Raw genomic sequence first — 14,883 nt, forward strand, 5'->3', positions numbered from 1 at the left:
ATTTTCTTTTGAACAGAAAGCGTGTACCATCTAGCATAAGCCTTAAAAACTAAATGCATTTCAATTAAGAATCGAATTGAACCAAAAGTTGTTTTAATAAAATGTAAGATTTTGTGAAAGTGATTTTAGTTTAATTTTCAATTTATTGTAATTAGTTTTAAAACCTAAGTTCCCGACGCTAACCGAGGTGGAGGCTGGTACGCCGCTCATGTTGGCAATGATTAAAAACATTAAACGAAGCCAACTTCTAGCGTCTCAAGTCAAAAGTACAAAGTAATTAATTAAACTTCTAAAACAAAATACAGAAAGGACATTTCTGTACCGATAGATTTTGTACCTTTGACAGGGGCCTTTAAAGAGATCATGTAAACTTTACTTTCGTTAATAGTGAAAGTTGCCTTCACCATCCCTTTAAAATTGGCCAATGATCACCTGAAAATATAATTTTTGTTATTTTTTTGAAGATTAAGAGAAAAATCTTTTTGGACTTACCATAGACAAGAAAAACGTATAATACTTACGTAAATTTTTAATATTAGACCTTATTAACCTGTTCAAGATAGAGGCTCATTGACATAATCTTTCACTCTCAAATCTGATCAATGTTGTTCGGGACTTTAGGCGGTGATACACTCTTTCAAATCTTGATTAGGTTGATATTGGTCTTAGCAGGTGATGATGATCATAGTAGGTTGTAGTTGTCATACTCATAATCAATGGTATTTTGCAGTTAACTAAAGGTAAAAAAAATTATTCCATAATTTCACTGATGATATAAGTGATAAATAATTTATAGAAATTTCTTACCATTTGAGAAGTCGATGCAATATGAACTACACCTTGTGGACCTTCCGTGAAAGAGGTTTGGTGACAAGTTCTTTCACTCGCTCAAATCTGGCTGATATAGTTTTTGTGATGTTGGTGATCATAGGTGGTACGACTTTCTTGCAAATTATTTCTGCGATTTGATTAGAGTGTTCATCATCCAAATCACATTGGATGTATGGACATGTAGCAATTCTTGGAAATAAATGAGCTTCAATGATTTGACATATTCCGGGTGAATCTCGCAGATAGGGCACAGCTTTCTCAATAAATGTAGTCACCGTCGCCATTGACATGATAAAAGATTGTCGGGGATATCTTAGATCACCTCTGTCTGAAAATTTTATCAGTCCTACTAATGGTGAATTTGAATCAGCTTGCGATACGTTTTCAATGCACAACTGACACAATTTATTTTCCTCCATGATCCGAGTAACGTAGCCAGCCAAATACGTTACACTTGCTAGTTTTAATGTTGCTCTCTGCGTTTCCGTCCAAACCACAGAGTAAATCGGTTACATCGGATGGTAGCAATTTGTCTTGGTTAAATGTATTTGACATTCTTTCTAATTCCTCTAGTCCAGCATCAAGCCTAGCTTGTAGTTGTAAAAAGCTGTCTACAGGAACGTTAGATGTTTTGGGATTTGATTTTGCAAGTGTCCCTTTCTTCAAAATATTTTCTAAACTGAAAATTGTAGCTCTTGCATCCAGCATGTCATTGCCTCCGGACATTTGTCCTAGGATACTGAAGAACATTTCGACAGCGTCGCTGGTTAACTTTCTTGTCAAGACAAAATGAAAGCCAGATTCAAGGAGGTCTTTCACACGAGATATTGTGGACATGCTAGTTATGTAAAGAGCTTCATGTATTTCTCTTGTTAGAACTGGCTTCTCGCATTCTGATAGTACACTATCCAGATACAAAAACATCTTTGAGCCAGGCAAGTCTCTCGTCATCGATTGAAAAAAAAAGGAAGCTTGTTTGGATTTCTAGTCTCGTATCCATTTTTGAATAGTCTTCATGTATGCTATAGTAGGTCCAGCTGTTTTGAACTTGTCAGCTAATGGATGGCTTCTTGGGTAGGTCTTCAGATACTGAAGAGCGGCTACGACTGGAGGAGAAAAGATATCTATGGCTCGCTTCACATTCATCTTCTCAAAATTTGTTGGATAAATCGCCTTTCTTGTAAGGCAACGAACGGCATTGATGTTTTCCTTCTTCTGTAGCTCGTAGAGCTCTATAACATACTTGCCTGACACATCTTCTGAACCTTCTTCACTGATAGTTTCGAGAAACTTTGTTTTCATGTTCTTTATGATGTGTCTAGGATCAAAACTGAGATGCAAAAGTCTTGATTCTCTATCCTCAGGGTGTGGAACTGTTGGAATAAGGGTGGTACGTGGACCATTTCCTAATAAGCGGAACATTGCACAATTGGTTTTGTGGTTATCAACTGAAAGTTGAAAGATAATAAATCCGCAAGCTTCTATTTGTTGAATAACCGACAATGTTAACTGGTAAAGCTCTTCACCTGTGAGTTGTTTTGAGAAAAAGTACGCACCAGGGATGTTAAATTCGATGGAAATTCCACTGATCAAAAAACATAGAAGTTGATTGGCAACTACTGGATCCTGAGGTCTTGGAAGCTCAACTTGGTCCGATGTACTGACATTAGGCTCTGATGTACTTGCTGTAGCTGAGGCACTTTTGATGTGTTTCGTAGTGTCTTTTAAGCCAAAGATTCTGTCTAATTTCTTATCGTAGATGGCTTGCGGTTTGATAGTCATTTCGTCAATAATCAGCGAGACTAATCGGTTTTCAGGCTGAAGTTGAGTTGCTTCTTGCGTCAGTCTTTCTTTGATGATTGGTGACACGCCTGTTTCACCATTAATACCTCCGACATATCTTTTGAGCGTTCGCTTGGATGGTAAAGATAGAATGCGATAACGTCTTGGGAAGTTGTATCCTTTCGGTGAAGAAAAGTTCCATATAGCACATTGTCTTACGGAAACTTCATTCCACGTAGGGCGCTTTTTCTTATAGTTGCAAACTATGTTCAACAAGAAAATAGCATCTTTATTTCCTTCGTCAGCGTGAGACACAAGTTGTTGAACCTTTTTTACTGGAGGCGTATTGGTTTTGTTGAGTTGATCCCAGAGAGAGTCCTTTTCCTTTTGCAGATCCTGCAACTTCTGATTTTGTCTCCAAACTTTGCACCTCAAGTTGTTAATTGTTCTCTTCATTTGCTCGATGTTTTCGTGAGTTGGATTATCAGGAAAAGTAAGAGGGATCTGCAGCGTATCAAGTTCATGTGGTGCAAATTGAACTTCGATGCTAGAAACGGGTTGATGAACTCTTGTTTCTTGAAAAGTTGAAGTTGATTCTCCTTCGGAAACTTTCGCAGGTGGACACTCTCTGGCAGTAGTCTTTCTGGAAGAAACTGTTTCTTTTGGTTGTATGTAAGTTGGATACTGAGGGAACACAGATGGAATAGCTCCCATTTTAAGTTGCCGTTTTTTGAGATTTTCACAGTAATCCGATCCTTTGAAATGTAAGCTACAAACCAGATTCCCTTTTGAACTGTAGGCTTCATTTACACCAAAATCCTTCCTTGAAATTTTTTCAATCCATAATTTGCAAAAACCTTTATTTGAGGGAAACTGATGAAATGCTACACTTTTGTCTTTAGATGTTGATAAACAAAGTGGCACACAACAACGGTGGTATGGCATTTTTGAAGCTTGGCAGGTTTATCTGTTAAAAGAAACAAATTTACCACATTTCTGTATAACACAAACAGTAAGCTAATATAATCATGAATGTATTCTTTTTAAAATAAATTAATTCGATATAATTGAATGAAATAGTTTTGTGATAAAATATAAACATTACTTAGATATTTAAAAATATAATACAATGATTTATTACTTTAAAAATTAACATTTATAACTAATTATTGAATTTTTTTTAAAATTTTAAATAATAAAATCAATAACAACGAATAAAATTCAAAACTCAGTTTATACTACGATTATAAGTTTATTATTCTTTACAAATGTAAAGAAATCATTATCTTATTCAAATATTGTATTGAAAGCTATTTACAAAGCAGAACCTTGGCGAACAATGAGTAGGCTTACGAATTAACTGATATAATTCAAATTATGGCAATATCTTAAAAAGAAAAACTTATTTTTTAATGGTGAATTGGTTGAATTTTCAAGGTGAAATTGGAAGTAGTTCTTCTAAACTGTTGAAGCAACCGCTAACAAGTTAATTCTCCCGCCGTTAAAATACATGTAAAATCGACTGATATATTTGAATTTAGGGCGGGCTCGACAGCGCCTCTATCTGGGAATTCTCACTGTCGCGAAAATAAATGGGGAGAGAATTCTTTGCCGGGGCCGCTATCGTCGCGAGCAGAGTGCACGCGGAGCGAGCGCGTGCAGGGGGCCGTGACTTTACTGTCGTTTCATTCGCGCGGCGTCTGACGTTATACATTGCATTACGTTCCTGATTTTTGCTTATTGTGGTCTGCTTAGGATAGGAAGTGGTAAATTGTAGTGTTTAGACAATGTCCCGTTTTAAGTGAAAATAAAAATGGTCACGTTATAATGTACAATAGTTTGGTTTTTGTGATAATTAGATAACTTGTGATAACTTCTAATTTCCTTTATAATCCTTTGTATTACACCTGAATAATGTATTTTTAATTGTAATTTGTTTGTTGATTACTTCTAGAGCCGCCCTGTTGCGAAAGGGTATATTCTATTGAGTTATGTCTTCGAATCGGTATAATCTCTATTTTTTTTTAAATATCTGTCGCGAGTCCTTATACATTCGAAAATAAGGCGAATGCCTTAATATTGAAATTTTAAAAAGGAAGTTATGCATAGGTTCCAATCGAAAGTTACGTTTTTAAGGTATTGCTTGGTTAAATATATATCAGTCTACATTATTTTTATAAATAAATAGCACAAGTAGGCTTTAACGTATTCCAAAGTCAGTCAGTAAGTAGAAACAATTTTGATTTCCTTAACATTGTACATTTTATAAACGTTTATCTTCTCCATGAGGCTGAACTCAAGCGGCTATTTTCGCGAAAGCCCAGAGAAAAATTGTATAGTGTCGCCATAGAAATCTTATAGGGTAGAATTGTTCTATAATCTATATAACTGAAAAAATTATTTAATGTGCTGTTGCAGGCGATTAACAAATTTCAGGCATTCAGGATTCCAAGTGTATTTAAGGAAATTGTAATTTGCTTTTAATTTTTTATGTGTTCGCGTTTTTTAATTAGCGTCATTCGGCCAGAATTCCAAAATAAATAAGTTGTCGATAAAGTAAAGTACGCGACAATAAAGATTATATATATAAACTTAACTAAAGCCGTAAACCTAAACCAACCAATTCCACCTATATACTAAAGGTATTATTGAGTAGTTTCAGTTCGTAGCTTTGGCTATGGCTGCCATTTTGTGCGGGATTTTTTATCTAAGTGAAAAATCATAGGTGACGTCATGGACTAGTCCATGGTGACGTCGTGGCCCGTGATACTGAAATCACTGTATAGCATTTTAGCTAAAAGAAGTTAGCCTACTTAACCTATGGGTTAATCCGCCACTACATGTTAAGACTAACGAAACATTAAACTATAATATATAATACTAAATTTGTAATAATTTTGATTACTTTTTACAAACTTTAATTAAGAATCAGGCTATTTGGGCAAATCGGATCTAGTCTTAATGTTTTTAAAGCTCATCATCAAATGAAACGGCCAACGTTTTCCATATAGTGCTCTTGAAATGTGTAAGATTTGAAAAAAAATATCTTTTCTCGAAGATGTTTTATTTAAGCGCCTATTACCCGGCAGTGGCGGATACAGAAAAAGCTCAAGGGGGGGGGGGGCGCTAAAAGACATCTTGAGCTATGAGTGTAATAAAAAACCATGAAGTCACATCCGCCACTGTTACCCTGAACTCGGCTGTCGAATGCATCGTTTGCAGTGGGCGATATTCCTATTTCCCTCAAGCGGCGCTTTTCGGAAGCTTGTGCGTGGAACATGGTGAAGCCGACGCTATTTTAACAGGGCTGCCATTTGTGCGCTCTAAATTATGTATTTTACGCCAGAAATGTATGGCAACCCTGTTAATCAATCGCTTGAAAACAGGGTTGCCATACATTTTCGATTCGAAATAATTAATTTAGGGATTTTGCCCACATGCACAGTTGACGTTAGAGTTTTAATGCTTCAGATAACGACTAATTCGTAAAAAATGTTACGTGGTTGCATTAACGAACTGATTTGGAAGCAGCGTACTAACAAGGAGAGTACCCGAGGTGTTTATTGCCGATTTTGTTCAAAGTCGGGCGTAATGTTGACATATATGAAATATGAAATTTCCCAAAAGGAGACGTTGCACTTCCCATTCGATTTGCTATGGCAACCGAAAATGTTTTTGATCACTTAAAACAATAAAATCTCCATTTAAAAAAGCATGGGATTTTCTCTGTTTTACAGGGTCCTAGCTACGAAAATTTTGAACAATTTTGAAAATCACGAAATGTGTAATTTGGACCACATTTAGGTAAATTGCATCAAGTTTGGGTAAATTGAAACATTTTTAGGGTAAATTTGTAACAAATTTTGGGTAAAATAAGGAAAAAATCTTATTTTTGTTTTAACAAGTCAAAAACATTTTCGGTTGCCATGGCAAATCGAATGGGTAGTGCAACGTCTCCTTTTGGGAAATTTCATATTTCATATAGGTCTACATTACGGCCGACTTTGAACTAAATCGGCAATAAACACCTCGGGTACTCTCCTTGTAAGTTATATAGTAGGCTACAATTCAGACCAAATATTCGTATTTCTTTCCTATTGACACGTATTACCCATACTATCGAGCAGGAGTAAAACACTTTTACAATAAACTTCCCAAATACATTAAAATTATATTAATTATTTACGATGTAGTGTAGTGGATGTAAAATTGGGAAGCGAGTAATTTTCGCCTAGTACGACGTTCGCTAGTGGAAACTAAGCTTTTTAATCGACGAAAATTATTCGCAATACACCGGGACGATAAGTGTTATCTTTCACTTTTATGCATTTGCCAATTAAAGCTTCCCAGTTTTACACTAACTACACTTCACTTTTATAATTGCTTTTGGTGTATATATGCATAAATGTCGCCACTGAAATTCGATCGCACAACTTAGTAATTTTTTATAGCAATTATTTAAATTTGCAGACAGTGGACAATGGAAGATTTGGAAAAGTTAAAAAGGAAACGAGAAACCATTCGACGCCTGACCAAGAATCTTTTTCAGAAAATTGACGAAGAACTTGTTAAAAACTCTACGTACGATTTGGTGTGTTGCTTGGAAAAGCTCGTGGACAAAAAAGCGACTTTGGAAAAGTTGAACTCGCGAGTGGAATCCTTCTCCACGGATAAAATAGTCTTCCAAGACGAAATTGACAGTTCAGAGGAATGGACTGGTAAAATTATCCGCTATATGTCCAATATCAAACAGCGAATAAACTACGGCGCATGCAAAAATGAATGCCCTTTTATCTCTAACATTACAACTACAGACCTGGTTACTCCACCAGTTAGCGACTCTGAAGTTGCCGACGATAACGATGTTGAAGCAGCATTCGTGGCTGGTTCAGAAGCGCACGATGCCGAAAAAGTATTCGTTAGTGGTTCAGAAGCGCATGATGCCGAACAAGTATTCGTTGGTGGTTCAGAAGCGCACGATGCCGAACAAGTATTCGTTAGTGGTTCAGAAGCGCACGATGCCGAACAAGTATTCGTTAGTGGTTCAGAAGCGCACGATGCCGAACAAGTATTCGTTGGTGGTTCAGAAGCGCATGATGCCGAACAAGTATTCGTTAGTGGTTCAGAAGCGCACGATGCCGAACAAGTATTCGTTGGTGGTTCAGAAGCGCATGATGCCGAACAAGTATTCGTTAGTGGTTCAGAAGCGCACGATGCCGAACAAGTATTCGTTAGTGGTTCAGAAGCGCACGATGCCGAACAAGTATTCGTTAGTGGTTCAGAAGCGCACGATGCCGAACAAGTATTCCTTGGTGCTCCAGAAATGCAGGAAGCCGAACTAGTATGCGTTTCTGAACCAGAAACAATTGATTCCGAACCAGCATGTGTTGCTAGTCCAGAATCGCGATCTAATTCTCCTCAGTTATTGGATATGAAAAGTATGTAACGAAATATATTAGCCCTTTCATAATAAGTATACTATTATCTTTTAGTGGGATTGATTCTGGGAATTTCAAGTATTTTTTGGTGCGTGCGCTGGTCCCTTAGTCCTGGACACTGCGTTCCCATTGTCAATGTTTACGTTTCGCTTTTATGGGATGCTCTATTCTCCTCTCGGGATAAGTGGGTTATTCCTATAAGTAACTTAAAAATTCTTTTCTCTGGCTATTTCCCCATTTCCATCCTATTTCTGAGAAGGGCTGCTAAACCTTATTAAACAAAGTGTATAAACATAATACTGTATTGTATCAAATGGTTGTCACTTGCGAGAATCGTGGTCCGTAAATTTTCGTTATGGGTGTGCGTGTTCGTGAAAAACCAGTGACGCCAGATAATTAACATTACGAAAGGTAATCAAGTTTCCATAAACCTTGACGATTTCTATTTGTTTTTCCTTAGTGACCCACTATAACCTGCTTAACTGCAAACAGCTATTAAAGCTTTTTCTGTTCTGTCACATTCATGTTCGATTACTTAAATTTCGTTACGATCGATGTTATTAACTTTAATAATTATACTTTGGCAACCCTCTAACTTCATCAGTATTGTGAAGCACTACTTATGTAATAATAATAATAAGTAAATAATCAGGCACCACATTCGGCCCAAGTCATCTAGCGACTTTAAATGCCTTAAACAGGTGGCCGGGTTACAATGCGTAGGAGGGTGGTGGAAAGCCCTTAATGCCACGTGAGCCAACAGCTCCCTACACTACTACCGTTAATCTCTACTAGTGTTTTATGGAAAGGGGAATCCGAAGAACTCATGGCAAAACCCCTTTAAACCAGTGGGGAGAAAACTTTCAAACTAGCAGAAGGAGTGGTTTCAAGTTTTCACCGAGTGCAACAAACTGGAATCGAACCTGGCTCCTCTTTCTGCGAGGCGAAAGAGTTAACCACTCCTGCACCCCACCTTCATTATTTTACTCAAAGCGTCTGTCACTCATGACTTAATGAATTGTCCACAGTACCCTTTGTATTTCTTTTCCCCGTTGGCCCCCGACTGATCAGAGCTTCACCAACGGAGGTGTAAAACCTGAAATTGTATTTATCAGCTGGTTTAAGACGTTTTCACCCGAGCTCTCTGGTTTCCCCTTATTGAGGTTAACGGCAATAGTTAGTGTTGGGAGCTGTTGGCTCGCGTGGCATGAAGAGCTTGCCACTACCCTCCTACGCAACGTAACTCAGCCATCTGAATTTATGGCTTTAAAAGTCACTTGATGACTTAGGCCTAAGGTGGAGCTGATTATTTATGTATTTATGTTTATGAATGCTCATTGTCCGATATGCTAAGCGACGAATGGATTAAATATCTGGAACTTAATTAAGCTTGTCAAATGACGATGCGAACTTAAACTTTTCTTTGTTTCTTCATTCAACGAATTTTCATTTCAGATTTAAGTCCAACAAGAGACCCGCAGAGTTTAAAAGAGAAAAGTGGAAGCGTCGTGTATGAAGACGACTCGAACTTGACGGTGCCGTGTCAAGACTGTAAAATAAGCTTCCATTTCGCCCAGGAATTCGTCGATCATCGCGTGGCAAAGCACGAAGATTCCCAACCATATGTTTGTCCAATTTGTCATCATCAGTCGAATTACAAGACACTTTTTGTCACACATTTGAGAAAGCACACCTGTGACAGACCGTTTTCCTGCCACTATTGTTTCATGAGCTATTCTTACAAACATCAACTAAGGGCGCACGAGAGGGAGCACCTTAAAAAGGGTCGGTACGCTTGCGACCTGTGCGACAATAGCTACGATTCGAAGATCTCGTTAAAAGAACACAAACGAATTCATATTGGCGAAAGACCATTCATTTGCGTAGTTTGTAACAAAGGATACGCTCGGAAAATTTGGTTCAAAGAACACATGCGTATTCACACTGCAGAATTACCTCATTATTGTGAATTGTGCCATAAACGTTTTAAGCTAAAATCTGAGTTGATGTGTCATTCATGTTTGAATCATGTCGATAAGGCTGAACTTAGTCAAAATTCACAGGATACTGAAGTTGACCCTCTGGAAGATCTCAGCGATGCAACCACGTTACCGACCTCATCTATTCCCAACAGAATTCAACACAAGCCTTTCAAGTGTTCCCTTTGCCCTTTTGCCTGCAGAACCAAGTTAGGATTGAGGAAGCATTTGAAGTTGCGTACTGATCATACGTCTATACAGTGCAAAATGCAATTCAAATATCCTTCGCAAATTAACGCGCACTTCAGCAACCCACTCCACGAATGCGACATGTGCTCAAAACGTTTTGTTAGAAAATGTGATTTCTTATCGCATTTGATGAAGGCTCATATTGAGACGAAGCATTTAAAGAAAGTTGTTATGGTGAACAATCAGGACATTGAATCTGCGTGTGCTGATAAAGAAACCAAGCTTGTTGCTGAAACCAATGTCAGTGTTCCCAAAAACGATAAGAAAATTACTGCAAGCGAACTTCAAGATTCTTCAATTTATTCAATGAAAGAAGATGCAGCCACGGACCAAGAGAAGATCAGTAGTCCATCTGACACAGACGACACTCTGTCGAACACAGTGAAGTTAAGTCAATCTGATACATATTCGAACAAAGTGAAAATGATTAGTCCATCTGACACTGACGACACGAATTCGGACCAAGTGAAAATGATTATTCCATATATCACTGACGACACGAATTCGGACCAAGTGAAAATGATTAGTCCATATATCACAGACGAAACTATAGCGACCAAAGTTAATATAATTAAAGGTGACCCAAACTCGACCAAATTGAAAATTATTAATCCATTTAACACTGACAACACTAATTCGAAAAAAAATAAGAGAAGTCTATCGATCGCAGTTGACATTAATTCGAAGGAAGTAAAGATGCTTAGAACATCTGACACAGCCCCCACTGAATCGAATAAAATGAAGGTGCTCAGTCAATCTGACACTGGCTACGCTAAATGGCAGGGTGAGTAATCCTAATTGGTGTATTCTTAACGATAAAATTTTTCAGTATATTAATATTTGAAAATAAACCACTATATAAATTAGTACTTTCAGAGGCTCATCACATTTACGACAATTAATTTATGTAGCATAGTCCTACGACAAAATGTATCACCGGAAACTAATATTGTAGGTGGGTTCTCACTATTGATTTTTTATTTAAACTTCTAGGTCATCGCTATCCTAGTCTATTGCCCCAGAAGAAGAGAAACTCAGAAGAAAAGGAATTTCAATGCCTGCGTGGTGACTCAAGACTATATCTTCACCAGAAAACAGACGAGGCCATTGAAGGGGAAATCCAGGAGTTAGAGCACACAGTTTCTCCTGACCACAGCAACGTCCAGGCGGAGAAATTAAAACATATTCACACTTGCGAGAAATGCGGAAAATCATTTAGTCTGAAGTCGCATCTCTTTCTTCATCAGAAAAGACACAAGGAGGTCGAAGTACTTAGCGTTTTGCAGCATCCATCGGTTCCAGTGAATAACGAGAAATCGGAAGCGCAAAATCAGATCTGCATTCCTCATAAAAAACCACGACTTGCCACAGATCAAACAATTGAACTTAGTGAAGGTGCGCGAGTGAAGGTGGTAGATAAACCATTTCACTGTAAGAAGTGCCGTAAGGTATTTCGACTACAATCGCATCTGTATCTTCACCAGAAGAAACACGAGCCCCAGGAAGATACAAATAATGATTCCCAAGTCAAATTTTCTTTCGGGAGTGAGAAAGTGTCAGAGGTCATTTCTGGAACCAATGTCAATGGTGCCGAAACCGATAAGAGAAGGACTGCAAATGAACTTCAGGATTCAAATCGTTCCCCGAAAGAAGACGATGCACCAACGGAAAAAGTGGAGGTACTTAGTCCATCTCAAATAGCCGAAACAAATTCGAAAAAGCACGGTGAGTATTCTTAATTACTAGGTTCCTCACAACTAAATTACACAGTATATAAATATTTAAGAATTAACCACTCTGAATTTACTTAACTTACAAGGAGACGACCCGAGATGATAATCACCGATTTTGTTCAAACTCGGGTATAATGTACACCTCCATGTACTTTAAAAAACCTGCAAGGGAAAAGTTGCGACGGGCTTTCGTTTTGCCATGGCAACCGCAAACGTTTTTGACAACATGATTTGGGATTTTTCCATTGAAAATAACATTGGAATCTGTGAAACCTTTTAAAAAAAGAAAAATTTTGAAAATTTAAAAAAACATTTTAATTTATTTCAAAAATTAAATTTAATCAAGAATAAAAGGAATTTGGTCAATTGGGGGACCCTTAAAATCCTTCAGATTCCCATGTTGTTTTCAATGGAAATAATTCCAAATCATGTTGTCAAAAACGTTTTCGGTTGCCATGGCAAAACGAAAGCCCGTCGCAACTTTTCCCTTGCAGGTTTTTGAATGTACATGGAGGTGTACACTATACCCAAATTTGTACAAAATCGGTGATTATCACCTCGGGTCGTCTCCTTGTTAGTTTTTTAAATTTATACCGAGAGAGTAATATTTAAGGCAGGGTTCACCATTGGATTTATTATTTTTTTCCTCTAGGTCAATATTTTGGTGGTCTCTTACTCCAAAGACAATTCGGCCAAAGCCACTCTTGCACGATATGCGAAAAGTCTTTTAGTCTCAAGTCGCATCTGTTTCTTCACCAGAAAAGACACAACGAAGTACACCAAGTTTCTGATAATCCATCTGTTAACGAGAATGACCAGAGGAAAAAGAAATCGAAATTGCAAATCTGTGGCAAGTGCGGCAAATCGTTCCTTCTGCGGTTCCAACTTGCTCTTCACCTAAAAAAGAGACATAATGCTGATCAACGGCCCTGCAAACAATCAAAGAATCCATTAACGGAAGGATTGTCGATGAGCAATTGTCCTCTGTTCCGAAACTGGGAACAATTAACGCAATATCTCTCAAATAAATTAAATAGACGAAATTCTACTTTGAAATGACTACATTTTAAAATAATCGTCAATATCGTTAATTTTTATCTAAATTGTTTTCATGTTTACCTCTAGCTGCTCAATATTACCCCTTTATAGTTCCCTTCTGCGTATACAGATGGTGCCAGGCGTAAATTACCAAAAAAATAAGAGTTTCGGGCTTCATCAGCTAGGCAGCCACTCACAGAAAAATAACTTCCCACACGTCCGCTACCTGTATGCCTGTTTCATTTCTCCAAGATAGTCTTTATAATTTTTATAATATTATTAGCCTTTTCCGTTAACATAGAGGCACCTCGAAAAGGTCATTTCGCCGTCGGGTTTTTGTCTGCTAATGTCAACTCCTCTGTTTAGCAGACGAAAAACCCGCAGAGAATGATCGTCTGACTTTAAGGTCATTAAAAAGGTTAATTGTTAGTTTATAAGGTATATTAATATGTTTGTTATAAAATATTTTTGTGGTTTTTATTTACAAACCTTACAATTAATTTATGTCCCCTTTAAACATTTCATTAAAAGGTTAAATCCAGACAAAAAAAGTGAAATTTCTAAAAGCAAAAAAAATTCAATCTTTGCTGTCTTTCGTTCTCAATCGTTTCGACGCCCCTGCCTGTTTTGCTTTTCCCCCCAAAAAGGTCAATTTTAGCTAATAGTTATTTTCAATTTTTCCTACCAGAGGTATTAGGATATTTTGTTTGTGTGTATAGCGGCATAAGCTGTCCGATTTTAAGAAAAGACGACGTAACAGACGACCTTATAACGTACGGGAAGTTTCTATTTTAATCTGTAACTGATTTAGAGATTTGCAAGATGTTTTCCACTTTTCAAAAATCTTCTTTTCTTCTGTGGCGTGTATACTACTGCCACGTGTGTTTATCGTAAATTTATCAAGAAATTATTCCGCTAGTATGAAATTAATAAGAGGTTTTGTACAAATTTGTTTTTGTATATTATGTATATCAGGATTCTATAACTCGACCTCGTAATGATGTATCAGCCGATGTAATAATAAAAAGATTACAATCAGAACGCAGATATTTACATGGTGTTTTTATCTTAACCAAATTCTTAGCCGTAACAACTTTCAGGAACAAATTCTTACCAATTTTGAAAATGGCGCGAATTCTCATTATCTTCAGTGATTATGAATCGTTAGAATTAGGAACAAGGTAATCTATATAATGAATTAGCTGATTTGGTCTACATTATTAATTGGGACAAATTTGCGTAGTTCAAACTTATCGGAACTGGAAACCGTAAAAACTTGTGATGCGTGTTTTAATGATTTCCAGTAATTGATTTAATTTCTAAAATGAACTCTGCTACGAAGACAAGGACGGCGAAGTGGGGCGGTTGTTATTTCTACTCCCCCTTCCCACACCACATCCTTAGTTGTAAATGAAACCTGTAAATAATTGTTGATTTTAATTTGTGAGGTTGTGTTCCCCTAAGTGGAGCCGCCTTGTTCGAAATCGATTCCAACGTGTGACCAAAGCCTATGAGAATCGCAAATTTTGATTGTAATTAGGAAAAATTACTGCAGTTCGATATTTAAATTTGAAATTTACATAATTTTAAAGCAACGAGTGAACAACCGAGACAAAAACCAAAACTGGGCAAAATTCAAGGTCGATATATAGGTGGGTGAAGTGAACTACGATTTATACAAAAACAATGTTAGACTATGTTGAGCGTTCGAAGTTGAGGGCAGAAATCCGATTTGTTTTACAAATAAATAGTATGTAAACGAACACTCGGCAATGCCTATGGTAGATCCGAGGGCAGACCCCAGCGACCCACCCTATAAAGCCGAGCTCGGAT

At 37.3% G+C, this 14,883-nt stretch overlaps 1 protein-coding gene across 1 annotated transcript; it reads left to right on the plus strand.

Moving 5' to 3' along the window:
* The first annotated feature begins 4,729 nt into the window (after positions 1-4,729).
* LOC149963341 (uncharacterized) lies at positions 4,730-14,019 on the plus strand. Its single transcript, XM_090180461.1, has 5 exons — positions 4,730-4,836; positions 7,084-8,051; positions 9,507-11,063; positions 11,273-12,004; positions 12,665-14,019. The coding sequence occupies exons 2-5, from the start codon at positions 7,094-7,096 to the stop codon at positions 13,069-13,071; spliced, it is 3,654 nt and encodes a 1,217-aa protein (XP_090036587.1). The 5' UTR covers positions 4,730-4,836; positions 7,084-7,093; the 3' UTR covers positions 13,072-14,019.
* Positions 14,020-14,883: the final 864 nt, after the last annotated feature.

The sequence above is a fragment of the Leiobunum rupestre genome, chromosome 1, assembly GCF_980474605.1.
Source record: "Leiobunum rupestre chromosome 1, qqLeiRupe1.1.hap1, whole genome shotgun sequence".
Classification (NCBI taxonomy): domain Eukaryota; kingdom Metazoa; phylum Arthropoda; class Arachnida; order Opiliones; family Sclerosomatidae; genus Leiobunum; species Leiobunum rupestre.

Bases quoted from the DNA above. Each gene is read 5' to 3' on its own strand.
- LOC149963341 (XM_090180461.1), top strand. From the start codon at position 7,094: ATGGAAGATTTGGAAAAGTTAAAAAGGAAACGAGAAACCATTCGACGC. The intron at 8,052-9,506 runs GTATGTAACGAA...TTTTCATTTCAG, and splicing joins TCAGTTATTGGATATGAAAA to ATTTAAGTCCAACAAGAGAC. The intron at 11,064-11,272 runs GTGAGTAATCCT...TTAAACTTCTAG, and splicing joins TGGCTACGCTAAATGGCAGG to GTCATCGCTATCCTAGTCTA.